The sequence below is a fragment of the Oxyura jamaicensis genome, chromosome 10 (genome assembly GCF_011077185.1).
Source record: "Oxyura jamaicensis isolate SHBP4307 breed ruddy duck chromosome 10, BPBGC_Ojam_1.0, whole genome shotgun sequence".
NCBI lineage: Eukaryota > Metazoa > Chordata > Aves > Anseriformes > Anatidae > Oxyura > Oxyura jamaicensis.
In genome coordinates, this window is record NC_048902.1 from 5,198,511 (window position 1) to 5,225,430 (window position 26,920).

Below are 26,920 nucleotides of genomic sequence, written 5' to 3' on the forward strand. Positions count from 1 at the left end.
GGTGCAAGTTCAGCTTCACAGCATTGGCTTCCACTGGTTTGGGGCTTTTTTTTTGGTATGCTCACAGAACTCTGTTCTACTGTGTTTTGTTTTTTTTTTTGTACATTTGGTCAATGTTTACCTTAGAACTAAAGGTAGAAAGTCATTTGAAAAATCTGGTTGAGAATGAAGTCTTAGTAAGCTCCCCTGGAAGAGCCAGCGACATCTATTTGGTGCCAGCATCATGGCAAGCACATCTCGGGGGTCCTTTCCCTGTGCCCCAAGGAAGCTACTGCATTCTGATTTGCTGTGCCATTTTGGTTTGCTTTTATTAATGGCATCTGATCAAAAATAGTTAACAAATATCAGTGGTCCTTATTCATTATAATTACCAGCTTTAAAAGTAGAAGGAAAGTGCAAGTATTTTGAGTAATATGCATGTGTCAGTCCTAGATGCATAAAATGTTTTTGACTTCCTTTATTCTTGTTTTCTGTGAGTAATTTCTGTGCTGTTGGTAATTCCAGCACTGACAGATTTATTTAGCTGAAAGCCTGTGGTGTTTCCCAGTGTAACTCCATTGCTGCCATGTATGGTAGAGTTGGATTCCTTGAGCTCTTTGTGCTCCATAAGGCTAGACAAAACTGTAAAAACAAAAAGCGGTTTTGATGGTAGTCATCACAGTTTAGGAAAATAGTTATTTTGTGCACACCTCTTTAAATACATCTAAAGAAAATAAAAAGTGCATTAGCAAGTACTGGGTGAAGGGTTCCTACCATGTGTCCTCAGCTGATTAGCCTTTTTCATAACTCAGACACGGAGTTAACTTTTAAAAACGCTTCTGCTTTTTTCTATCACAGGACACGGTTGTTGTATGCCACGTCTCTTTATAAAGCAATTAATAGCAGCTCAAAAGCCTTATGTATCTTGAAAGGATACACGTTTGGTTTTTAATGGTGTTTTTTTTGATCCGGTAGTGGTCCTTTAAAAAGATGTTATGACACTGCAGAGTGTTTTGAGGATAAAGGGAAAGATTGTTTTATGTAGGGAGTTCTCTTGAAGAATGCAGCTTTGCTCACTTCTTCCTGTAGGGTTTGTTTCTCTGACCTTTACTTTCCAGAGATGATATTGCAAATTAGGGACAGAGTATACTGAATCCCAGCAGCTGCATGTGTATGTGTCTGTTCAGACATTTTGTTACATTTTTTTATACTTTCTTTAATTTTTTGATCAAGCGCTTTGGGTATCTTACAGAACCCATAACAGAGCATATAGGGACCTGACTGTGCTGTGATTTAACACAGTGCTGCAATTTACCAACTGTTATTGTCAAAAGTTGTGTTATAAATGTTTTGGGGGGATGGGGAAGAGGCTTGAACTTCTAACCATGTTGTTTTTTTTTTTGTTTTTTTTTTTTTTTTGTTCCCTTTCTGTATGACACCTCTAACTTCTGGGACTGCTATGTAGCTCTTAAAACACTGAGCCAGACTCAAATTCAGTTAAAGCTTACCAGGTAGCTACAGTTCATCTTTTACCAAGAGATTTCCTATCTTTATATGCTGAACTGTAAGTGATTTGAAGGAGGAACCATGCACCTTGTGTTTTTAGTGGGATTTTTTTTATCCTTGGAACTTAAGTTCTCTGTGTTTAAGTACTAGATGTGTTTTTTAAACTCTGTAAAATAGAAATTGTGTGTGTACATTCGTTCCTTCTGTTCCCATGCTGTTTTACAGATCAGGAATAAAAGCTAAGATATCTGTCTATATCTTAAATAAACTGTGGTGATCATCTTGTTATTGACATCTACTAAATCAAGAGATTTCTAAGAGCTAGGTTCAGTCGTAGTGCTCTGAGGGCAGGTGAGTTTATCATTTACCTCTGGGTTGATGGTAGGCAGCAGGATACTACCAATAGTAGTAGGCAGAAGTTTACCATAAGCTTCCTTATTTGAGCTCTTATCTCCTCAAAAAGATTCAGGGTTTGATTTGAACTTTCCAACTTGGGTGATTCATTAAGACTTAAACTTAAATTGTTAAAAAGCCTTTTATAGAGTGGACTTCCTGAGTACTGCCTGCCTATGAGACTGCATCCTTTCAGGGCTTCCTGAAGAGAAGAACTTGATGTTATTTAAATTGGAAACCAGTTGTCTTGTGTGTTTATGATTTAAGGAAAGGTAGAGAACATTTAAATGAAGTTTGACCTACATGTTGTCTCTATCTCTCTTCTCCCTGCCCCTTCCCACCCAAGTATAGCACTAACTGAGTTTTGGTTTCTACAGTAATAGAAGGCTGAAAGATTAAATGGTGGTGTGAGAAGGGGGAGAAGTTTTTGCTTTGCAAGCCTTACTGTTTCAATAAGTTTTTTTTGTTGCATGTTTTCACAGGCTATTCTATACATTGTTCTCTTTGAATGATTTGAGAACAAAAACCCCTCAGCTCTGGTCATAAGGGGTCATTATAATCCTTCAGACTGTCCTCCTGCATGGCACAGGTTTGCACTTTGTAATTCTTGAATCTCAGCCATGATTTCTGGTTGATCTGGCTGGAATGTATTTGAAAAGATGTTCAGTCTTCCTTGAAAGAATTAAAGTGAATGTAGAAGAAAGCTGTAAAGTATGCCCCCCCGTGCACACTTTTTATACCAACCTTATTTTATTCTTACCTGGCAACAGTATTTGCTACCTGTTGAATTCACTTTCTAAACAGTGCATCTCCAAATCCTTGTTTTTATATTGTATGGTTCTATTCACTGCTTGTAGGCTTTTCTGAACTCTCTTTTGGGGGGAAAAGGGGAACTTTTTTGGGGGCAGTAATTATTGCATGTAAATCCGGACGTTATACATAGATGGGTTACAGCTAGATGCAGTCTGCCATGTTGCTTCCACTGTCACAGTAGGGTTATAAAGCTCACTGTCAGAACTAGGTCATGTTTGTCCAAAATTCTGGAAAAATGGAAAGGGTAAGTCTTCCATTATGGAGTGCATGCTGGTGTGCAGTGGACAGGAGAAACTGGCTGAAACCCATTCAATGACTTTGTATTCTGCACAGCACAGAACTTCAGAATAAATTCTTGAGCAGGATATGGCATTTAAATGGAAATACCCTTCTGACAATGTTTGTTTTCTGGGCAATGTTGGGAGGGCAAGGCAGTTTGCAGATCAATGATATTGAGAGAGTTTACTTCTTATTCTCACTGCTTTCAGGCAGCAAGGTAAGCATCAGTGTTATCCCGTGCTGTGATCCTGTCGTTTTCTGAGCTGAGTGAGGTCAAACTGGGAAAGTGCCATAATGTGAAACCTCAAAGAAAGTGTTGCAGGAAGTGGTGAGGCAGCTTTGAATCCGTGTCTCAGCACAGTGCTATGGTATGATGGGCTTACTGAAGATTGAGGTGTTAGTGATGACCACCTGGGGCCCAAGCCATAAAAATGTGGTTGGGAATAATTAATACTGTGTAGTCCAAAACTTTCTCTGCCTTCTAGAAGCAAATTTTTACTTTTCTTAAGCTTCTTTATAGATTGCATGGCATTACATAGTCTGTTATTCCTTCTTTCTTCCAAAAAGTCCTATTTCTTCCATAGGACCTCTCCATGTTTGACACAGTAACGTGAATTGTAACTATATAAATAACAGAAAATACATTTATTTCTCTTGTTACATTATAGGCCCCTGGATTTGGCTTTGGTATTGCAATATCTGGAGGAAGAGATAATCCTCACTTTCAGAGTGGTGAGACATCCATAGTTATTTCTGATGTGCTGAAAGGAGGCCCAGCAGAAGGACTGCTACAGTAAGTGCCAGACTACACCTGCATTCTAACTTGGGGCATGCATCTTTGTCAGAGGTAGCTTAACCTCTCAATTGTTTTGCTCTCGAGATCTCTATAGCTGTTTGTATAGTAGGTTTATAATGTATGTAATTTTTTCAGGGATGCTCAGTCCCCAGTATTTTTTTGTTGACTTAAATATTTATACTGCATATTGTGATTTTTTTTTTATTTTCAGAGAAAATGACCGTGTTGCAATGGTTAATGGCGTTTCAATGGATAACGTTGAGCATGCATTTGCTGTTCAGCAACTGAGGAAAAGTGGGAAGAATGCCAAAATTGTAAGTGAATGTCTTGAAGACTTAAATGTCCTTAAATTCAGAAGTTACAGAGCAAAAGTGAAATAGTGTACTGTCTGCTATGAAATACGTGCGTGATGCAAGGTACTTAAGTAATACCTGCCTAAATACCTGAGTGAAGTGGTGTTTCAGGTTTAAGTGATGATAGAGCCCATGGGTCACCCAAAGTAATATTTTATAATATGAATGATCCTATTTGGGTAGCATGGCAATAGGTAATACAGACACCTTTTCTTTACGGTAAAGTTATTCCCAGGCTGCCAAATATTTCAGTTTTCAGCTTTGTTTAATCTTTCTTTGCTTTCTTGAGTGCCCTTGTATCAAGTTTTTCCCTGGCTACTGCATGCTGAAGGTCATTACCTCCTATTCAGACACACAGTTCTTATACTTAGCAAACAGTGTGCCAAAGTAAAGTATAATTACCTTAATTCCTGTAATTTTGTAGGCTTATTCAAAGTGCCAGGCTGGCTTTTGAACTTTGTTAAACAGAACAGATCATCAGTAGAGGGTAGCAATCTGTCTTTCCATAGAAGTTTGAGAGTTGTTTTTATATTACAAAAATAGTAGAATACAAAAATCACAATGCTTAACTTCAGAATTTAGCAAAACAGGCTTTTAGGGCTTGTAGAAAAACATTTGCTATGATAGATTTCAAGTGCTCATGTATGCTTCAATATTGTTGTAAAAATTGTGCCGTGTTTTGCAGTTGTAGATTTAGCAATTATTTAAACCTTAGACAAAAGAAAGTGTGGTGAGCTGTGCAGGGCTTCTGATACCTAAATTTTTTCTGTGATGTTCAGTTGGTGTACAGTTCAGTGGTAGAAATAGTGTTTTTTAGATTTATGCAGAGAAAATCAATTAATAATGGAACTTCTTGCATATTTGCTAGGTGTTGCAGAACTAAACCCTCTAGACAGTCAGGTTTTATTTTGGAATTGACCATCTACATTAGTGCAAACTGACTGAACTTTCATCAGGAATGTTTCCCTGTCCCTGTGGCATACATAAACATGGCTTTGGAAGGTTGGCAGGCTTCAAAGTTAAGGAGAATTGCTGTCAAAAACACACTGAGAATACAATAGTTATTTAAAAAACAAGTTTTTAGCAGTGCCAGTGACTGGTTTGTGGGTTTAAGCAAAGAGAGAGGGTATTCAAATACGCAACTCTGTGAAAACAGGATATTGGGCTGTGCTGCAAAGGCTGTTGTTCTTAGTTTTTTCCTCTTTATGCAGAAGGAAAACGACTAATACACTTCAGCAGAAGGCTAAAACTACCCTGTTTAAAAAAAAAAAAAAGTGGGAAGGGTTCTGGTAATCTGTATTGATGAAGTTCCTATGTTATTTGTATTTAACTTTATAACAAGAAGGCAAGTGTTCAGAGCATTCACAAGTACGTCTATTTTCTTTTCAGCCTTTGAATTAGTTTGGCCTCTGACATTGTGTAACACCATTAGAATTACACAGCACAGAGTCGGTTACATCTGAACAAGGCAAATTCTGTAAATCAGTCTTGAGATTCTATTCTGGACTTCTTATGCAGTTCCAGAATTACTCTCCAAGAAAAGAAGTCTGGTGCTACGATTTTTTTCAGCTTTTGTCTCCTAAAGAAAGTATATGGGCTGGGGATTCTATTGTTTATTTAGTCCAGCATATGTCTGCATAGTCCTGGATACAGAACAATTAAATATCTTATACGGAGCTCCTTGGTAATCATTTTCCGTTATGAGATTGTTACCTTTTTTTGTCAAACAGTAACCGGTTCTCAAGAGATCTTGTTAGCGAGAGTGTTTCTAGGCTTATCCCCCTGTAGTGATAATCTCACCTGACATGTTTGTTTTTCTCCTTCAATGACTTTCTTAAGTAGACTTAATTAGTAATGTATGTCTGTGGTTTTCATCTGTATATGTAGCATCATAGAATATTCCAGGTTGCAAGGAACCCATGAGGATCATCGAGTCCAATGCTGAGCTCCACACAGGACCACCCCAAAAATCCCACCATGTGTTTGAGAGCACTGTCCAAATGCTTCTTGAACTCCAGCAGGCTCAGTGCTGTGACCACTGCCTTGGGGAGCCTGTCCCAGTGCCTGAACACCCCTGCAGTGAAGAACCTTTTCCTAACACCCAGCCTGAAGCTCCCTTGACACAACTCTATTCTGTTGATGTTTGATTCTCTACACACCAACTGTATTGTGGCTCTTACTAGGTTTTTCGTAACTAACAGACCTCGCATTCACAGGATAGTCCAAATCCATACTTTATAGTTACAGAATGGGAAGTCTGAAAAGTCTGTCTGTTTTTTAACTGTTACATGTGTGTGTTAAAGGCTAGTTACACATCCCACGCTTGTGGGATGTCATGACTATCACTTTGAATCTTTTGAGTCTTGTATAACTTTCCCCTTGTGTAAAGGATTCCCTTTGTCATCAGCTTACAGTGATCAAACTTGGGATGGGTGGGAATTAAGGTTTTACACCAATCCCAGGGGGCTGGCAGTCCAGGAACTGAATACTTCAAGAGTAAGTTTATTTTAATAAACAAGAATGCATTTACAGAGTTCCTGATAACATACTGGGAGTGTTTTCTCTAACTCATATTAGTTTAAACACAGCTTGCTATTTTATCCTACATGGATGCCTATATGTATAAGTGGAGAGCTTATGTGGAGATGGGTGGAAGCTAAAAGCGATAAAGGCTTTCAGGCTCCTGGGGAACGAACTTGCATCACGTATTTAATTGCTGTTGTGAAAGAGAAACTAATGTAGTTTTGGCATTAATTTTCACGTTGGCCTGCAAATCTGTTCTGTAGCTGCTGATTATCACTTGAGGGAAAAGTCATGGCCCATCTTTATTGCTGAAAATTTTCTCTTTTAAAAAGAGAAAAAGTTCAACAACAAAAACCATTAAAAAAAACACCAAACATAATAAAAACAAAAGATTTAGATTTCTTGCTTTTTAATTTTGAACTTCTGTTGGAAGCTATGACAGATTTTCTTAGTATCCACTAGGCCCTTCGTGTCAGGTCCTACAGTAAGCTTGGGAAGAGCTGATGAAAACATTTTTCCTTAGGCAGATGACTTATTGCAGAGCTGCATGCTTCTGCTCACTCACTGATACCCACACCTGCAATTGCCTGAGGTACAGGACACAGGGAGGTTGGAGGGCAGGCTGTAGCCTAACCACAACTGCATGTCTCTTAGTCCTGCGTCCTGTCCTGTCCCATGTCATCCACTCCCAGATTTCTGTAATAAGATCTGCAGGGAGTTTATTGATGTTCTTTGTAGGACTTGATTCCCTTAAGTACCTTGCACCATTCACTGAATATGTTTGCACTTGCAGAATTTTGGCTTATATGTGTACATGTCTATGGCTCCATATATGCAAGTACATATATATGACTTGTGATATAAAACCCGTTAGTACGTACTTAAATGTGGTAACGTAAAATTAGGAGGGAGGCACAAGAGACATACTTAAGTACAGCCTGGGGCTGATAGCTGATGCTTGGTTGTAGACTATCCGAAGGATGAAGAAAATTCAGATTCCAGTAGCTCGACAGGAACCTGAACCAGTGTCTGAAAATGATGACGATAGCTATGATGAAGAGATACGTGATCCAAGAAGCAGCCGTGGTGGTCCCAGTTCCAACAGAAGACACGAGAAGAGCTGGGTAAGAGACCGAAGCGCAAGCAGAGAGAGAAGCTTGTCACCAAGATCTGACAGAAGGTCGGTTACTTCCAGTCAGCCTGCAAAACCTACCAAAGTAACACTGGTGAAATCAAGGAAGAATGAAGGTAACTTGTCCAGAGTTCTCTTATTAAGACCTTTGCTGTTTTTTTTCAAGGCCAAATCAGTCAGTGTGGTGGTAAGAGCTTCGTAGACTTGATGAACTGTGCTGTTACAGTTTGCTTGCCAGTTTTACAAGTAGCTAGCTGAAAACTTGAAAACAGCTGTTGTGTTTCTAGTGATATTTTTCATATTCCAAAATATGTGCTTAGTTAAGGGTAAAGTCTTATATCGTGTAAACAAATCGTAACTGTGCATCTGACTTCTGTTAGCAGCTTTGTACGTTCTATTTATTTTATCTGAGTCTTCCATGTCCTTCTAGTTTGAAAGACTAAAAACTGTATGTAGCATATAAATTGAGCTATTAAGCAACATCTATGATTATAAGCATAGTCAAAGGAGGAGTTGATATAATAGTAAATATATAGAGAAATTCTGCTATAGTTCTTCGTGTGCCAAGTTTGCTCTTCTGTTTCTGTTCATAGTTTAAATCTTCTGTAAAGTAGTGTTGTAAATCTTTGGATAAATCCTTCTCTTTACTGTAACTTCATCAGTGTTCTTTCTGTTTTTCTTTAATTATTATATAAAGAGTATGGTCTACGGTTGGCGAGCCACATATTTGTGAAAGAAATATCACAGGATAGCCTTGCAGCAAGAGATGGCAATATTCAGGAAGGAGATGTTGTACTGAAGGTATAGTAAATTGTGGTGGTGGTTGTTCAAAGAAATTTCATTGATGTAATTGTTCATAGAATCAACCATCTCTTTATAGCATAATTATTGTTAGTAGATGATGTATAATGATGAACTTATTTTGAGGATCAGTAAATCTAAGTATAAATCCTCTTGTATATGAGAAATTATGAAGCAATTTTTTGTCTAAAGTATTATTCCACAAGTCTTACTTGGATGAATAGTGCTTATGTAATTAAAGAAACTTACTGTAAATATATAATTAAAAATAGAAACTTACTGTAAATGTATAATTAAAAATAAATAATTGTTTGGGATGGTTCAAGACTTTGTACCTAGGTGCTTAATTATACAATATAACGCTGTGCACTGATGCTGTTGAGCAATGCTAGAACTTGCTTTCAGGTTACGTTTGATTTCTGTAATCTATATAGACAGTGTTTCATATCTCAAAATTTGCTAATAAGATTTTGCTGCAAATGTCGGTACAGAAAAACATACAATTTCTACTCTACTGTGATGCTAGTTCTAAAAAGCATAACTTTTTTTTTAAAGCTTCATATTAGTGGTAGATGTTTTATCTTTGACAGTTGAAAGTAATTTTCTGTGTTATGGTCTTATAGTTTGGATGAGACTTAGTTTTCCATTGTATAGCATTCAATTTAAACTATGGCAATTTGGAAAATTCTCTAAGTATTTCTAAATATCTTCACTCAGTAAAACACCATCTTTACTGGAGATTCAGTGGTTTTCAGTAAGTTTCTCTCTGCGCTCTTCTTACTGTTACAGATAAACGGCACAGTGACAGAAAATATGTCCTTAGCAGATGCAAAAACTCTCATAGAAAGGTCCAAAGGCAAGTTGAAGATGGTTGTTCAGCGAGATGAACGAGCTACGCTGTTGAATGTCCCTGATCTTTCTGACAGTATTCATTCTGCTAATGCTTCAGAAAGAGATGGTGAGTATGAACTTCATTTGCAAAGGCAGAGAATTCCCTGTGTTGTGAAGATGTGCAGTACTTAAGTGGGATGAGAGGAGGGTGGGGAGGATGATAGGAGTAGGATTGTCATGTATGTTCTTCTGAATGTGTTTGAAATCTGTACCTTAAAAAATGTGGAGAAAAAGATACAGTGCCTTTTCTTGCAATTGTTTTTACAGGTGTATTATTTAGTTGTTTTTAAAATAATAAACATAGATTTTAACATCTTCATAAAAATCTTTGCAAAAGCTTATTTTCATTTGAGCAGGTCACACCACCATTTTAATTACAATCATTTCATGAAAAAAACATCTTTTATTTAACAGACATTTCAGAAATTCAGTCGCTGGCATCAGATCATTCCAACCGATCACATGACAGGCCCCGCCGCAGTCGTTCACGATCTCCTGACCAGAGGTCAGAGCCTTCAGACCATTCCAGACATTCTCCACAGCAGCCCAGCAACGGCAGGTGATGGCAGCATTGTATTATTTTTAAATCAACTATTTAAAATGAGCTTTAAGTTTGTAGGAGTGCTTGGATTTATACAGTGACAAATGTGATGCAGAGTTTATGGTAGTAGTGACATGGAATTCATTCTCAAGAGATGCAGCTGATCATGATACAAATGTGCTAAGAATTCAGGGGAAATAGATACTTGTGTTACTCTCTTTAAAAAAAAAAAAAAAAAGTGATTTTTGTCCTTAGAACATGGTTATATGTGTGGCCATGCAAGTTTAATATTAATAGATGTTATTGAGACACATGCAATTATATTGATTCATGAAGAAATTAACTGTAACAATCTTACTTGAGTTGACTAGTAGCATAGTCCTATTGATTGTCCAACCTGGGTAAAACTGTGGAAATCTGATTTGTCTAGGTATAAGCTTTTTATTTTCCTCGCTATCTTTCTTTAAAACTTATTTTATCTTTCAAAATACATTTAATTCCTGTTAAATAAGGTGTGTTGCTCAGTAGATGTAGTTTTTGTAATGTACTTTTTAAAATTTGAGTTGATATTAAGACATAGACTTACCTACTTCGTAGTTATCACATCTAATTTTAGATGACTCATCTCTGAATTCATGTTTTGTATGGTTTAGAATTTTTTCTTCTGCCATGTGGAAACTTAGTCTTTAAAAACAGGTATGCTTTTTTGCATTTGTGCAGTTTGGTTTTGGAAGTGGACACTAGTTAGCAAAGAATTCAAAAAGTATCTTGATTTTAAATAGAACAAATCTTTCAATAGTAAGAGAACTTCATCTTGAGCACGTATAGATGACAGAGCAAAAACCACTAGAACTGATCTGTTGCAAATCTCAAATTCAGAACCTGTATTCGAAGACTTGAAAATGCTACCAAAAATTCTGAAAACCAAATTGCAGCCAGCTGTTCCATAAAACTACGATATACCTAATTACTGCTTATTTGTAATCTTTTGTGTGCCCAAGGGGGAAAACAACGCATACACCTTGCCTTCTGCATGGATATAACCTTAAAGTAGGAGACACCTTGAAAAACTTGATTGTAAAGTTGGTGACGCCCCACCAGATTTGAAGCCTGTGTTCCTTAACATGCATTTGAAACGCAGCGTGAAAGTGGCTGTTGGATGGGAAAAAAAAAATCCATCAAAACTGAAACTGACTTACTTATCCTGCTCTTAGTGCTTTCCTGTCCTATTGCAGTGGCTTAGGTAGATGGTCACTTCCTCCCTACAGACTGTGCTGTCAGAAGAATTAAATCCTTCCTGAAAAGGAACTTTGAAGTTATCTGAACTCGGAATGCATCCGTTATCTGCTTTATGAACAGGAGCTACCCTGGCATGGACTGACTTCCTGTTGGACATGTCCCTTTCGAGATCAGAAAATCTGTTGGGCCGTGAGCCACATAAAGAACACATGAAAAGCAGCTTCTTTTTGTAGCAGTTATTTGTGCAAGTTCAGATTGGCTGCAAAAGTAAATTATTTGCAACGTTGCTTCATTGTTTAAAATATAATGGAAAACTTTGGGGAAGAAAGCTTGAGAATAAGCTGAGGAGGAAAAGGTGCAAAAAAAAGTTATCAAACTGAACTTAAGAAGGACATTAAAAATTATTGAAGATAGCAAGTCTTTATTTAGACATTTATGCTCTGTTATGCTAAGTGTATGTTGATGATAAATTCCATAGGAATCTTCTCAGTCTTTTCGTACAAGCTGATCTGAAGGCTGACACTTCTGATGTCCACTAGAGTACACATCTTAAGAGTACGTCTGCCAATATATTTTTTTCAGTTTTGTTTTGTTTCAGTATCTGGTAGGGTCTCGAATATTGTCCATTTTTCAGTATTTCATACGGATATGTACACTGTGCCTGCAGTTTTTCTGTGTACAGAAGTTCCGTAACAATGGCTACTTGAACGTCCTGTCAAAGCATTGGACAGCACTTGTGGTTTTCTTCAGTCTAGAGGAAGCTCAGCGATGTCTCTTTGGAACAATCTTTCTAAAACTCAGAATCTAGGATGTGTTGCAATTGTTCTTTTGTAATCTTCCATAAGCCAAAAACATGAATTATTCATTGTCAAGTCCTGAAAAGGATCCAGAGATCCATGAGGATCCAGTAGATCCTTATGTAAAGCAACTGTGTCCTGTGCGAACTCACTCGGGTCTTTACTTGGGATAATGCCATTTTTTTTAGTCAGTCCATATGCAGGCTTTTTCCAGTCTCAACAGGGGTGTGAAGGTTTCTCTGCCCGTGGATGAGAAGCTAGCTTTAGATTTGTATCTGAAGTAGCTTTAGATTGATCGCTCACTTGCTAGTTGTTGCTCTGTGTTGAAGGGACTTGATCTGCAAATGTCTGTAGCTATGGAGACTTGGAGCATTTTTAGGCACCTGATACTGAGTTGGATACTAAGTGAAATATAAAGTACAAATATCTCCTGGCTTTGAGGAGGAACTCTATCATGTCTTAGCAGTGAACTATAGTTTTGGAAAATAAGTGCAACTTGAAGGATATCCTGAAGAAAACTGTTTAGTTAGAGAAAAATGTATCTTAAGGGTAGAATTTCACAGCCAGAGTTGGGGGGTGACTGTGCATCCGAAGCTGGAGGATGTACCTTGAGGAAAGTATCATATATATTCTTTCTTACCTAAGTAGTCTTACTGTTGGAAGTAAGGTGGTTGAACACAATGAGGTTTTGGTGCGACTGTGCTGAACAGTGGCATTTACAGCTAGGTGCTGGCAAGCCTGCCAAATAGCATCTCTCGGCTGCCCTCTACCAGTTGAAAGAAGTCCCACTAAGGGACCTGTCATTGCTGTGCTGCCTTCCTCACTGGAACAGCAAAAAGGCTTCCTGGTCTGTTCAACACTTCAGCCTCAGCAAGAAAAACGTGGTAGCTTAAAGAAATCCCGGTAGAGATGGTCATTATTTCTGGAGGGATGAGGCTGACTTCCATAATACAGCTGTCAATTTATATATAGCGCAAGAGGTTTGTTATATTTTCAGTTTTCAAAAAAAAAAAGAAAGAAAAAAGGAAAAACTGGAATTTAGGACAAAAATCAACTCTATTTTGAATGTACTTAGGAATGTGCCTCTCCTGTTTCTTACTTTGTTCTCATGAAAGGACTGTTTGAGATGTGCTAAAACCAGACATTTGAACAAAACCTGCGTAGTCTTATTTTTCCAAGATTTTTCTGTGCAAGCAAACATTCTTACTGTGTGTTGCAAACAGTCTTTTTCTGTTTTGAAGCAGTAACCACAATTGATGACGCTAATTTGTAGCTGTGACTGTATTTTGTGACTAAAGGTTATTTAAAAATGTTCCTGTTAGACATGCTTTAAAAAAAATAATTAAAAGGGAATGGGGCTGTAACGTAGAGGGGGCTGTGGTGCAGCACAGATGTTCAGCAGTACTGTTAGAGGACACAAACATTTAACAACATCTTTCACTCGTGGGAAGTGCAGCTGTCAGTTTTGGACAAGTTTCCATCACCTAGAAACAGTGACAGCATCAGTATCATCTTGCAAACTGATGGGGTACTTACTGGACAACTTAAGGAAAGCAAAGAAAAATTCAGCTCTCCTGCTGTTCTGATTTTTCCTTTGTAATTTATCACAGCTGTCATTCTACCAGCTTTTTCCCATTTAAACTTGGATCTTACACTGAGCAGAGCTGACCTTTTGCAAGCATTTTAATTGATAGACTGTATTTGCCAGTAGCAAATGACGTGTAGCACAGTCTTATGAGCACTGCGCTTCAAGTATGTGAATGAGCTCAGGTATTTACCTGATGATCTGGTGCTGTGCTCTGTGTCTGCATTTTAGTTACTGTTCTTGAGAGCTTTTCTTCTATACTTACGCTATTTTATATGCAACTATAAAAGCTGCATAAAATTAAAGTGTTCTTGGACTACGTGGAGGTGAAATATAAAACGAACTTTGCCTTCGTATAGTAACTCCTATATTTTTTTTGCCTTTTTTTAAAAAAAAAACAAAACAGATTACTATTTAGGAATCCTTTTAAGTGTTAGGAACTGCTGAAATAAGAAGTAGAGGGGGCTCAGAGGGAAACTTACTGCAATATCTCATTCACAAATGTTGATTACTCAAAAATATTGGAGAGGGAGGAGGGGAATTAGCTGTAGCTTATTACTGTAGGACTTCTTGTTTATAAGACACTTAGGCATTTAAACAAATAAATGTTAGTGTCTGTTTTTAATAAGCCAGGAACTCTTCTCAAGGGCACGAGGAGTTCAGTCTTAGTCTTGTGCTGAAAGTAACATACTGCTTTCAGCTTACACATTTAATTTTATGTACAAATGAATGCATGCTGGAAATTTGAAAAAGAGTACCAAAATCTTTTACAGGTGAAGTTATGGAACAGAAAATAAAAAACGAATCCTTTTGTTTCATTTTGTTAGACCTAATGATCTAACCAAAATGGGTTACTGTCTTTTTGTCTATTCTAGAAGTGCCCAAAGGGTTTATCTGAATAATAATAAGAATAAAATATAAAGGTTCTTAGAAATTAGGCCACTGTACTTGTGTTTGCAAACTTTTTATATGGAGCTGGTTCTTTATGATGTAAAGATGTCTTTGTCTCCCCAGATCGCTGTGGGGATTACTGTTTTTTCTTTTATTTTTAGCTGCCTTTTAAAACTAAAGGGCAGAAGAAAGTGGTGAAAGGTCTTACTTAGTATGTCTTAGGTGAATAGCTAAGATTTGTTTCTGTGATGTTTCAAGCTTCATGTTTGTACAAGAGAGCTTATTCTGCTTGAATTTAGATATTTATTATTTATCATATGCTTTCAAGCAAGGCTTGGATAAGTAGATTTGCTTTTTTCCCCAAGTCATACTTAACTGTTGAAGTACTGGTTCTGATTAAATAGTCTTTAGTTGTTGCAATGGACTTTTTTGGATACACTTGTACTTCACAGAGGCTGATACTCATGATTGCCCAGTAGCACCATCTAGCTGTTGGTAATGATAGGCTTTACTCTCCAACAGCCCCCCGCCATCTCTCCTTTTTAAGAGAGAAATTTGTATCTTCTGACGGAGGTATTGGTGTCTTCGTGGAAGTACCTCTTTCCACTTCTTGACAATCAAGTGTAATATTAGCTAACCAAGTGTGGTTAGATTGTCTGATTCCTCTCAAATGTTTCTTATATCCATGCTTATTAGCCAACTTTCACAAACTTAATAGATATTTTGAGGGTCTTGTGACTGTGCGTGTAGAGAATATATGTTCCGGAATTAAGGCTATTCCCTTTGGCTTGCTGATCCGCTTCTTGTTTGAAGCTGCTTGTTGATGTTATGTTCTAACTATTAAATTATTTCACTTTCAACAGATAGTGCAACAGCTAACATTTCAACATAGAGCATATATTCTGTTCAGTTCCGTTATGGTACAGCTGGTAGCAAAGTAACCTCTATGTAATGATATTAAAAATACTTATCTTTTGAGTTAAATGAATAGAAAATAAGTTGTTTGAGCTTTAGATATTGCCTTAATGTAAAGAATAGGAGATTTTTCTCATTTGTCATATATTCCTTCTGGTTGTGTGTTATGCTTTAAGCATATGTAGAAATGTGTAAGAGACCAGTTGTCTTATTTCTAAAACATGGATGACTGAGAAGCATTTCTCTTTGGCTTTCAAATGCAATAGACATGTGGTAGCTGTGGGTTGAGGCCCCCTCTTCCCTGAAGGATGAGAAATCAGAGGTGTGTTTGTGGTCTACCTTTTATCTATGCAAAGCTCTACCAAGAGCCTCACTAGCAGGCACCTGTGTTCTAGGGCAGCTGCCACACAAAGGAACAGATAGATTGGTGTGATCATAGCAAAGCCCAAAGTCTGAAAATCTGTGACCTCTACAAGGAGGGGTGAAGGACCATAACTGCTTTTCTCCCCTTCTTTCGTTTGTTTCTCATTTTTTTGTGAAATTTACAGTCCACATGTACGACATGCTTGCTTGAAGCAGGGTGCAGTGAAGACAGTGCTCCATTTTGCAGTGTCCCTCCTCTTTTGAAATAGCCCTATCTACAGAGCTATTTCATTAACATTAGGTTAGGGACAAAGAGCTCAAATTTTCAACTGGTAAAAACATTGATACTGTAATGGCCTAAGATAGCAAAATGTAATCAATAATTCCTCATCTGCCAAATCTGAACTTCTGAGTGAAAAGATTTGTTCTTTAGTCTTAGAAGCTTTAGGTTGTAGAAATAATTCTATATGCAGAGTATAATCTATTTTTTTTTATAATATAGTCTTCGAAGCAGAGAAGATGAAAGAACTAAACCAGGAGCCATCTCTACACCTGTAAGGAATGCAGATGATATTTCTAAAACTATGGAAGAGGTGGCAGGTGAAAGAACTGAAAAGCAAACACCACCGCTCCCAGGTAAAAATGTGAAACATAATAATTCAGCATATTGCTAAGAATGAATGATCACTGGAGATTGCATGCCGTTGCATAGTTCTGGAATGATTACTGAAATCTTAGAACAAGTTCTATCTATCTTTATTGCTGAATATGGATGGTCTTTGTAACCATAAGCCTATTTATATTTCAGGGTTTCCATCCTGAAAACTTAAGCCGATGCATCTGCCCATTATACAGTGGTCAAACTTCAGCGTTTAGAGCTTTGACTGTGTGTGTTAGTTATAAAGAGGTTTTTGTACTCTTCTCTAGAGCATGGCTACAGTAGATCTCTTCTGAGTCGAGCTGTAGACTGGATCTTATGAGTTACTAGTAGCAGAGTGAATTTAAATAAAGGTGTAGTTAAGCCTTTTCAGAATGACCATTCTCAAACAAAACTTGCACTCTGAAATATGCTTTTACTGTGGCACTTAATAACTACAGCATGGGCCAAGAGTCATTTTCAAAAGTGCAGTACAACTAACAGAAACATAATAAAATCTTATTCCTTTTTTGAAAGAGGAGGAGTAAACTCAGTTATAGTAGGTAAAAGCCAGATAGTGTTAAAAAGAAAACCATACCGTGATACGGTGATGGGACATTGTTCTGAGCACAAAGACTTAGAAGATTTTTTTCCCTATGGTTTACAGAATGGGGCTGTTCATTGAAATTTTAAGTGGAGAAAGATGAGCTGTGCACGCAGTTTAGAAGGAGCTGCTCTGGAAAGGCTGTATAGAACGAGAAAAAGCACATTCAAGCTTGAAAACATTTGAAGACTTAAGGGATGAGCAATGAGACTACTGCGTGTAGTATTCAGTAGCTCAGTGAAGAATTGAAGGAGTTATGATGTTGATAGGCTCTGAAAGGCCTTGAAAATGAGAACAGTAGCTTTTCCAATGCAGCAGCCATTATGAAAAAGATTGCCATAGGAAGTAACCTTCGGCAACAGTGTTATGAAAAGATGCAAGTGAAGTAAGTCTTTGCCAAGATAGAAAAAGGTTATGATTGGATTTAAAAGATGAATTCTGTATTTCTATAATGTATTAAAAATGAATAATTGGCATGATACAAAACCAGCCAGGATAGGAGCCTCTGAAGATGTTTTTCAGTCCAATGTAATAACAAATGAGTGGTTTGAGGGACTGGCAAACAATTAATAAGTACTGTGGTGGTGGTGGTGGTGGTGGTGGTGTTGTGTAGTAGGGATAAAGCAATGTTCTGTTCCTGGGTGAGTGGGAAGAAGCACCTGGAAAAAAATCAGTTTGTATGAGAGGAGATGTCTTTATGTACTGGTCTATGACTTTTTTTTTTTAAAGACAATATTTAAATTTGTCTGCAGATAAAATTAACTTGATATAATACATGATCAGAAATAAAATGGTGTAATAAAACACATAATCCTTCAGTAGCCTCAAAGAAAACTTGAAGTTAGGAGGCTCTTTCCAAGACTGTAATGAAAATGTTAGAAAAGTAGTTGGAGGATTCTGTGACTGCTTTTTGGACTAAGGGCAAGAAGTCTGTCATGGTTGGTTGAGTCAAGGAGGGTAGGAGAGTTTTGTTGTTGTTGTTGTTGTTTTTTTGAGGCATCATCAAAGTCTTGGGCTAGGAACAGGTCATTGAAGACTTAAAGGTGAATTGCTATGCTATGGTATGCTATATGGTAAAGGCAAAAATCACATTAGAAAGAGCATGTTACCAAATTGTCTGAAGTTTCCTATTTCAAACTGGTCTATTCGGTGATTTGAAAGGAAGGCAGTTTTGTAGTTAGACTAAGCAGAAAGGAACTTTAACTTAGTTTGAAGTCAGTGTAATTTGAAATGAACTTCTTTAAAATGTATTGAGATAATGCTTTAAATGTAAATTCTTGTAACATGAGCAACCATATAGCGATAACAGATACTAATAGTGTTCACTACTGGGGGAAAGGCTGCAGTGGCAGTTTCCTCCCAGTGATTCGAGCAGAGTCATAAGTACGTATCTTTAAGGAGAGCCAATAAGAAGTGCAGTCTGCCAGTCTCAAGGCAGTAGTTGTAGTGTTTATGGTATTTTGGCTTCAAAAATCAAAGTGAATTTATAAATAAGGGAAGAAAGTTTTACGTTAGGCATATCCAGGTAGGAAAGAGCAAGGTTGAAAGTAGTCTTGAGAAAGCATAAGTTCTTTCTGTTCTTGCAGTTTTATGATATTTAGAATATTCAAAGTGTAAAGAAAATCTGTGGATTTTTACTAAAGCAGTAATTTGACCAGTAATTGTCCCATTTTGCATGGCAGGGTAAGAGTGTCTTTTAAGTTTCCAATATTTATTTTTTTCTTATAAAGTGGATTGGTGGGTAGACTAAAACTACTGAAGATGTAATCAAGCTCTTAATTAAGTTAGGCTTTATTTTCTCATCTTTAACTGACCAAATGGACATTAATATCTTCTACATTTTAATAGAACCAAAGCCAGTGTATGCACAAGGAGGTCAGCCAGATGTGGATTTACCAGTCAGTCCATCTGATGGTCCTTTACCTAATTCAACCCATGAAGATGGAATGCTTCGGTAACGTAACTCTAAATTCTCTTTGAATCTGATTGCCTGGGTCTTGAGCAAATCAAGCTTTCTGCCAAGGTAATGAGTAACATAAGTTAGGAGTAATTCATAACATCAATGGTCTGATGATAAGTCTAGCACGTTGTCTTGAAGCTTTTGTTTAAAAGGAGTTGGATGAAAATTTTAGGCTTATTCCTGAGCCTCGTTGGTACTCACATCATGTAATAAACCAATTTTAAGTCCGTTAACTTCATGCGGGAATGAGCAGTTAGAATTGTCAACTGGTGGAAAGTGTTTGCAGTATTTCTCTCTCCATAGGCACCCCCATCCCTCCTGCCTTATCCCCATGTCTGGAGAGAGAAGAGACACTGTAGTAAATTCTTTTCCTTTTAAATAATTGGAGAGCAATTAATAAAGAAGATAATTGCAGAAATGTGTTAAGTCTTGATGTGCCAATGACTCTACTCCAACTGGACCTCCTTTATGATCGTTTGTGTACATGAGAGTAGATTCTAGTTTAGGTAGTCTCAACTGTTCATCTTGCTCTCTAAAGAGCCAAAATAGATCTTTGTGCCACTACAGTTCTTTCAAAGGAAGAACATTTTGGGAAGAGCGTGTCAAAATACCTCACTTAAAACACTGCATCAGCATAAGACCAAACCTCGCTAAACAATTAAATACCATGGGTTTTGTTACTTTCAAGTGCTGCTAGTGAGTCTGTTGTATGATGCTGCAGTTGATAAGCAGTTAATGGTATGCATAGCTTAATATCCTCTAATTGAAGTAATAGGCAAACTATTTGTATGTCTTCATTCTCAGTTTACCTGAATATCTTATAGTGTACCTCTAAAAGGAATATATTCTAAATCTCTAGGCCAAGCATGAAACTGGTAAAATTCAGAAAAGGAGATAGCGTGGGCTTGCGACTAGCTGGTGGCAATGACGTTGGCATATTTGTAGCTGGTGTTCTGGAAGACAGCCCTGCAGCAAAAGAAGGATTAGAGGAAGGAGACCAGATTCTCAGGGTATGTCAAAAATAATAGCATTTACAAATAAACGTTCTGTTACACCAAAGTAGGTTTTCTTTCTGTAACATCAAATAGATTGCCTCTGTGGTTCGTACAATATTTCTGTTTATACTTGTTAGATGACCTAGCAATAAAATCTCCTGTTATTGTACTGTTGCTAGGAAGGTTTGTATCTTTTATATCTAGTTTCTTGGACTCAACTCAGTTCAAAGAAAATTCCTTTAACTGTTCTGTCACTAGATTCTCACACGGTTCTGTATATTACAGTTGATGTTACTGATGTTTCCAGATGCTCTATAATATTGATCTGAAGTAGTCAAAATGAGTAGCTACCTAATATTCCAGAAGTTATGTTTTCCAATAAGCAAGGAGTGTTATTTAGAGGTACAGGAGGCTTCTTGAGATTCATGCACTTGTTGTGTGTGTTAAACTTATCGTTATGGTTGTTTATTCAGTTTATGCAAGTTGCCTGTTCTATATTTACACGTCTATTATACTGTTTGCGAAATCAAACTGATTACTTCATTGATGCTAGGTAAACAACGTAGACTTCACAAATATCATCAGAGAGGAAGCTGTCCTTTTTTTGCTTGATCTCCCTAAAGGTGAAGAAGTAACCATTTTGGCACAGAAGAAAAAAGATGGTAAGTACTTGCATATCAGGAAAAATGTAGTAGACTGCTTGGAACCAGATTAAAAATACAGCTAATAATGTGTAGTTAGAGGCTAGGGGGAGACAAAAAAAAAAAGAACAAAACAACAACAACAACCAAAAAAAAAAAAAAAAGCAAAATGGCAAAATGATTTCACAAAAGCATTGCCATTAAATGCTGGGAGGACCAGGTTAGTCTATTATAGTTATTCCATTAAAAATGAGTACTTAAACTTCTTTCACAGGAAGATTCCTTCCTTCCGAGGAACTGAATTATGCTTATACTAACAAATTTCTGACAGCAAAAGTTGACTTTAATCTGTTAAGAGTTTGCTATTAATAGTTAGGCAGCATAAAATATAGAAGCTCTGAGACATTAAGCTTTCCTGAAGTAATATTGTAAACTTAAAACAAGGTGGATTAAAAGAAGGTGAGACTCTGCTTTGAATGATGTTTGTAAGCAGCAGGAAACTACTGGAAATTGTTTAACACTATTTTTATTTTTATTTTCTAAGTTTATCGTCGCATTGTGGAGTCTGATGTAGGGGATTCTTTCTATATCAGAACTCATTTTGAATATGAAAAAGAATCTCCTTATGGACTAAGTTTCAACAAAGGTGAAGTGTTCCGGGTAGTGGACACTCTGTACAATGGTAAACTGGGTTCATGGCTGGCGATCCGAATTGGCAAGAATCATAAGGAAGTTGAAAGAGGTATCATACCTAATAAAAACAGGTACGATCTTAAGGTATTCATATTGCTGTTTGAAAACTAAAATTTTAAATTCTGCATCTGTGTAACTTGCATTGCCTGAAGGACACTAGTCTATACAACTTTTTCAGTTTCTTAGGAAAAAGTCACTGTTAAAACAATTTGAAGATAACTATCTTTTCCATGACTTCTGTATACCACTTGTCCTCCCTCTTCCCCCCTGCCAAAAAAAAAGGTCATGAAAGAAACTTTCTTTTCAATATTAGAAACAAGGGTAGATAAAGCTTTTAAAAATGTGACATCTGCCTGGATAGTTCTAGCTTATATTTTCTAATACAGAAACAAAGAAAACTTGATTGAGCACATGGTAGTGTCTTTGTAAGCTTGCTAGACAAGTGTTATTTCATAAGCTGTCTTTTTTGGTAACTCTTTGGGATTTGTTGTCATCTTAGAGCTGAGCAACTAGCTAGCGTACAGTACACGCTTCCAAAGACAGCAGGAGGAGATCGAGCGGATTTCTGGAGGTTCCGAGGTTTGCGTAGCTCAAAAAGAAATCTCCGAAAAAGCAGAGAAGATCTTTCTGCTCAGCCTGTTCAGACAAAGTTTCCTGCCTATGAGAGAGTTGTTCTTCGGGAAGGTATGGCTTTTTTCTTAGATAGTTTGGTTGCAGGCTAACAGGATTGTGGGGTTTGCTTTGTATTAATCCATGTATTTCAGAATATCTTGCGTTTTGTTTTAAGCAATCAACTTAACTTATCTCCTTTGCATTCTATTTTAGCTGGGTTTCTCAGACCAGTGACCATTTTTGGTCCAATAGCTGATGTTGCGCGGGAGAAGCTAGCTAGAGAAGAACCAGATATTTTTCAAATTGCAAGTAAGTGTGAGATAGAGGTTTTTATGCAGCTATGAAATTGCCAACTTTCTTTTGCTACTTTGTTCCTACACTATTACTTCGGCTACTACTGTGTTTAACAAAATATTAACAATATTAAGTAACGGGTAAAATGTAAGCTTTTTCACTGGTTAATTGATGATAATTCTCTGTAGACAAAAGTAGTATTAGTTCCATTTATAGCCTTGTAAAATTTAAATTTAATTCAGTATCTTATACCTAAGTACTTTTGCAAATGTGTAGTGATTTTTGTGGCCAAATTAGTGGATAGCTTTCTCCTGTGTTTTGAAGAGGAGCATCTTCAGCCTGAATTGATATTGAGTGATGAAATCGTTTGCTTTATCTTATCAATGTAGACTATGTTGTAAACTTACAACAGATTTTTACTGTGTCCTCTCTACCAGAAAGTGAACCAAGAGATGCTGGTACAGACCAACGTAGTTCTGGCATTATTCGTCTTCACACTATAAAACAGATAATTGATAGAGTAAGTCTTCTATTGCCGCTGTACTTTTAACACAAGAGGAAAAACCGGTATCAATAAGTAAACTGTTGATGTTTAAAATGTTGATGTATAACTAATGAGTGTTTTTTCCTTAAAAATAACTTTCTCATCTTTCTATGGGTTAATTAAAAAAAACTGCCTTCTACATAATAATTGCAATTTGGAAGTATTTTTAGGCTTTGTTCTAGGGATTGTTGTTCCCTCTCTATAATGCCCGTTTTAAGATCCGTTTGTTGTAATTGCATCTACAGTGTGACATTGCATCTAGAAATTGGTACTTTATTTATGGAGCAATTTGTTGTTGTTGTCCCCCTACCCTCCAGTTTACAAAGCAATAACTTCTGATTTCTGTGCAAGAACTAGGGAAAAGGATCCTTCAATCTCACCTCCTTAATACTCTGAGAACTTCCTACGAGTTTCTAATATGAGGCTGTACCTCTCACCTATTCATTTCTGACTTAAAAAAAAAAAACTGCAAACCATTCTGATGCCCAAGTAGAAAAGGTGTTTTAGCAGTAAAGTGGGGATACTATGGACTGTATATTTGAGATGATTCTTGCAATGGGTGAAAACTGTCCTAATTCTTGCATTCAGAGAGTGGATTTTTTTTGGTAGGAAAAGCAGAGCTGTGTAATGAGTCTAGATCGTGTTTGACTCTTCCCTTTTTTCCTGTTTAGTAGAAGATTACTGTTAGCCATTTATTGGTTTGGTGCCTTTTTGGAGTTGAGGCTTGCATCAGAGGGCCTTTTTTATTTTTAATAGAGAGGTAAATATTGAAAAGCTTATTGTTATGCAGTTAGTTCTACATTTAAAATGTGTATGCCCTTGTAGTCTGGTGTTTGAATAACAGAAACAAGATCAACTCAAACAGAAAAGGATTTAAACCGATACTTTCAAATGATGAATTGTGCAAAGGTAATACAAAGCAAATTGTTAGAAAATGTTTAAAAGAAAAAAAATATTTTTATTAGTATATAAGTGCTTCACTTTGTCTCTGCCTTTTTTATCATAACAGGACAAACATGCTTTATTAGATGTCACTCCTAATGCAGTGGACCGTCTGAATTATGCGCAGTGGTATCCTATTGTAGTGTTCCTGAACCCTGATTCTAAGCAGGGTGTGAAGACCATGAGAATGAGGCTGTGCCCAGAATCACGAAAAAGTGCCAGAAAACTATATGAAAGAGCTCACAAACTACGCAAAAATAATCACCACCTCTTTACAAGTAAGTAATTAGAGAAAAATACTAATTAATCCATGATAACTGAGGGAGGGAGAGGTGTGATAAGAGTAACTTTTTTCCAGACTTGAATAGTTCTTTTACTTTAAGAAACTGCTATAACTTAGTTACTGCCTACTCTTGCTGGTTCTGAATATTTCTTCTCATAGTTAAGCCACTCCAACTTTTGAAAACTACAATATAAAATGATTGATTAACTTACCAAAGCACTACCATCACAATTACTAGTGGACATTAGTTGTACTAGATGCATTTCATTTGCGAAATTTCTTTATTGCTTTCCCTCTGTGGTTCCTTCTTTTTCCTCCATGTGTTTTTCCTCTTGTTCCTTTTCATTTAGAGGAGGACACAGAAGCATCTCTTAGCCTGTTTTACATTGGTGCTTTCCAGGCTTTCTTTTCCTTCCTTTGCAATCTCTCTTGCTCTTAGTGTGACCAGATACCTACTGGTTGCTTGCCTTATTCCTTGATCCCAGTTCATGCAGACTTGCTTATGGCCCCAAGGTTGGAAAGGGTGATGCTGACAGAAGAAATGCACTTTGGCAAATATACAGTCCAGCATTTGACTTGTTCAGGTTCCCCACATTCAATTCCTGGTAATTTGTTAGTGTGTGAATTGTTTGTGCACACAACTGCACAGATGAAAAGAGATCTGAAACATCAAAATGTTTCAAAAATATTTGGTTGTTTTGCAAGGTCAGTTATAATCAAATGTCTAGATAAATAGAAAATGTAACTTTGTTCTCTGACTGAACTAAAGCCTCACTTTATTCTAAACTACTGCTAACTCAGTCTTTGCGATGTGGTAAAATGTCCCAGGCTACATTATGCTTTACGGTTGCTTTGAATACCAGTGTTTACATTACTATTTAAATCTCACAATGTATATTGATTTTAATACTGGTAATACAGTTTCTTTTCAAAATCCTACAGAAATCAAATGTCAAACTAACTTCCTCTACTTCTAGCTACCATTAACTTGAATTCAATGAATGAAGGATGGTATGGAGCTCTAAAGGAAGCAATTCAGCAACAACAGAACCAACTGGTGTGGGTTTCAGAAGGAAAGGTAAGAAATAATAGTAATGTCATCTGGGGGGAGGAATGACAAAACTATCAGTTTTGTAGTCTTTTGTTCTGTTGCTGGTATTGGAGATATGGGCATGTATCTATGGAATTCAATTTGCTTTCCCTTTTTCCTCATGATTTTAATAATCATTTGGAGATGTAAAACAGTTCCATGGCTGTGTGATCTGTTGAAAACTGATTTGTCGTTGTATTAGTGCAGTTTTGTTAATGAGGGCTATAACACTTATGCATGTAGTGGAGTAGTAAAACAGCGTTTGCCTGTTGATGCTTTACTGAAGGATATGTTATTGCTTTGAAACTTCTGTGGGGAGTGGCTGTTTCTTCATGAAAGTTTCAGGGTGTTCTGCTGCATCAGTACTAGGTGCTGGGACTACCCATTGATGAATTAGTGGTTTTTAATGTAAAGAAAGCAACATCCTCATGTTTTCTCTCAATCTTGAGAACACACGTACAAAATCAGAAAGTTAGAATTCTGTTTCTCATTAAAAGTCCAGTTGCCTTTTCAAGCAACTGTGCATGTTAGATCCATTCTCTTGAGGAACTAATATCAAGAGGAATGCCAATTTCAAGTAAGAAAACGATGAATCTGTTACTGTTACAATGCTTTTAATATTTGAACTATTTTTCTGCTCATACAGAACTAGTTTCACCTTCTTATATCTACCTCCAAGTTATTGATTCTAGTACAATGACGACTCATAGTTTTTTTGTCTTTGTCAAACACTGATTTCCATGGGCACTAGATGCTATCCTCTCCCTTGAATTAATAGACATCTGACCCCTTAGTAAACTGATCTGAAGAACTAGACTGCAGAAAAGGCTTTTACATGTAAGCTTAACATCTCCAGCGATTGAACCCTGATTTTTCCTCCCCTGTGACATTCAGAATTGTTGAATTTTAACCTGCTGCCGGATTTTAAGTATTACTAATATTTTGCAATACCTGACTTTATGTTGTGGATCAGAACAAGACAGATGTATTCCATTTGTTTATTTCTTAATTCTTCACCAAAAAAAAAAAAGAACTCTTTGCCTTTTATCTTGTAATGTAAAGCTTAATGTGAGAAGTATTTCAATAACCATGTGCTCTTCAATTTTGTTTTGATGCAGGCAGATGGTGCTACAAGTGATGACCTTGATTTACACGATGACCGCCTTTCTTACCTCTCAGCTCCTGGTAGTGAATATTCCATGTACAGTACAGACAGTAGACATACATCTGACTACGAAGACACAGATACAGAAGGTGGTGCTTATACTGACCAAGAACTGGATGAAACTCTGAACGATGAGGTTGGGACTCCTCCTGAATCTGCTATTACACGTTCTTCTGAACCTGTTAGAGAGGATTCTTCTGGAATGCATCATGAAGGTCAAAATTACCCTAGTTATGCATCTCAAGCTCAGCCTCAGCCAAATCTCAGAATAGATTCTTCAGGATTTAAAACTACTGCTTCTCAACCGGTAAGAAAGTGATGTTATATGCTTACCACTCTACATTTACTTCAAGTAGTTTTCTTGTTCAAGAGAACTTGGTACCTTTGTAGTCTCCTTACCACTGTTAACTGCATACAAGAATCTGTCAACAACAGTGTGTTGCAATGAATTGGACAATCATCTTGCACTACCTGTGTTAGTGATTCACTTTGGCAGGAGGAAGAATCAAGTGCCATTCTACTTTGTTTTAATGTTTTGCTTTTTTAATGTTCAGCATAATGAATGTCTGGAAGTGGTAGTGCATGATACTTTCAGTACACTTCATTCTACATGTAGCTGAGTTGATCAAAGCATCAATTTAAATTATTTTCATATAAATCAAA

General features: G+C 36.9%; 1 protein-coding gene across 11 annotated transcripts in view; it reads left to right on the top strand.

The window, feature by feature from the left end:
* Positions 1-26,920, top strand: part of TJP1 (tight junction protein 1) — a 192,386-nt gene that overhangs the window by 148,988 nt on the left and 16,478 nt on the right. For all 11 annotated transcript variants that reach the window (XM_035336322.1, XM_035336323.1, XM_035336326.1 and 8 more), the window contains 17 exons: positions 3,639-3,763; positions 3,978-4,080; positions 7,611-7,890; positions 8,472-8,575; positions 9,365-9,533; positions 9,881-10,025; positions 16,300-16,433; positions 18,887-18,992; positions 19,858-20,008; positions 20,547-20,655; positions 21,179-21,398; positions 21,827-22,011; positions 22,153-22,248; positions 22,671-22,753; positions 23,787-23,997; positions 24,980-25,080; positions 26,211-26,564. In XM_035336322.1, coding sequence (XP_035192213.1) covers positions 3,639-3,763; positions 3,978-4,080; positions 7,611-7,890; positions 8,472-8,575; positions 9,365-9,533; positions 9,881-10,025; positions 16,300-16,433; positions 18,887-18,992; positions 19,858-20,008; positions 20,547-20,655; positions 21,179-21,398; positions 21,827-22,011; positions 22,153-22,248; positions 22,671-22,753; positions 23,787-23,997; positions 24,980-25,080; positions 26,211-26,564 — 2,676 coding nt within the window. The remainder of the gene's footprint in view (positions 1-3,638; positions 3,764-3,977; positions 4,081-7,610; positions 7,891-8,471; positions 8,576-9,364; positions 9,534-9,880; positions 10,026-16,299; positions 16,434-18,886; positions 18,993-19,857; positions 20,009-20,546; positions 20,656-21,178; positions 21,399-21,826; positions 22,012-22,152; positions 22,249-22,670; positions 22,754-23,786; positions 23,998-24,979; positions 25,081-26,210; positions 26,565-26,920) is intronic.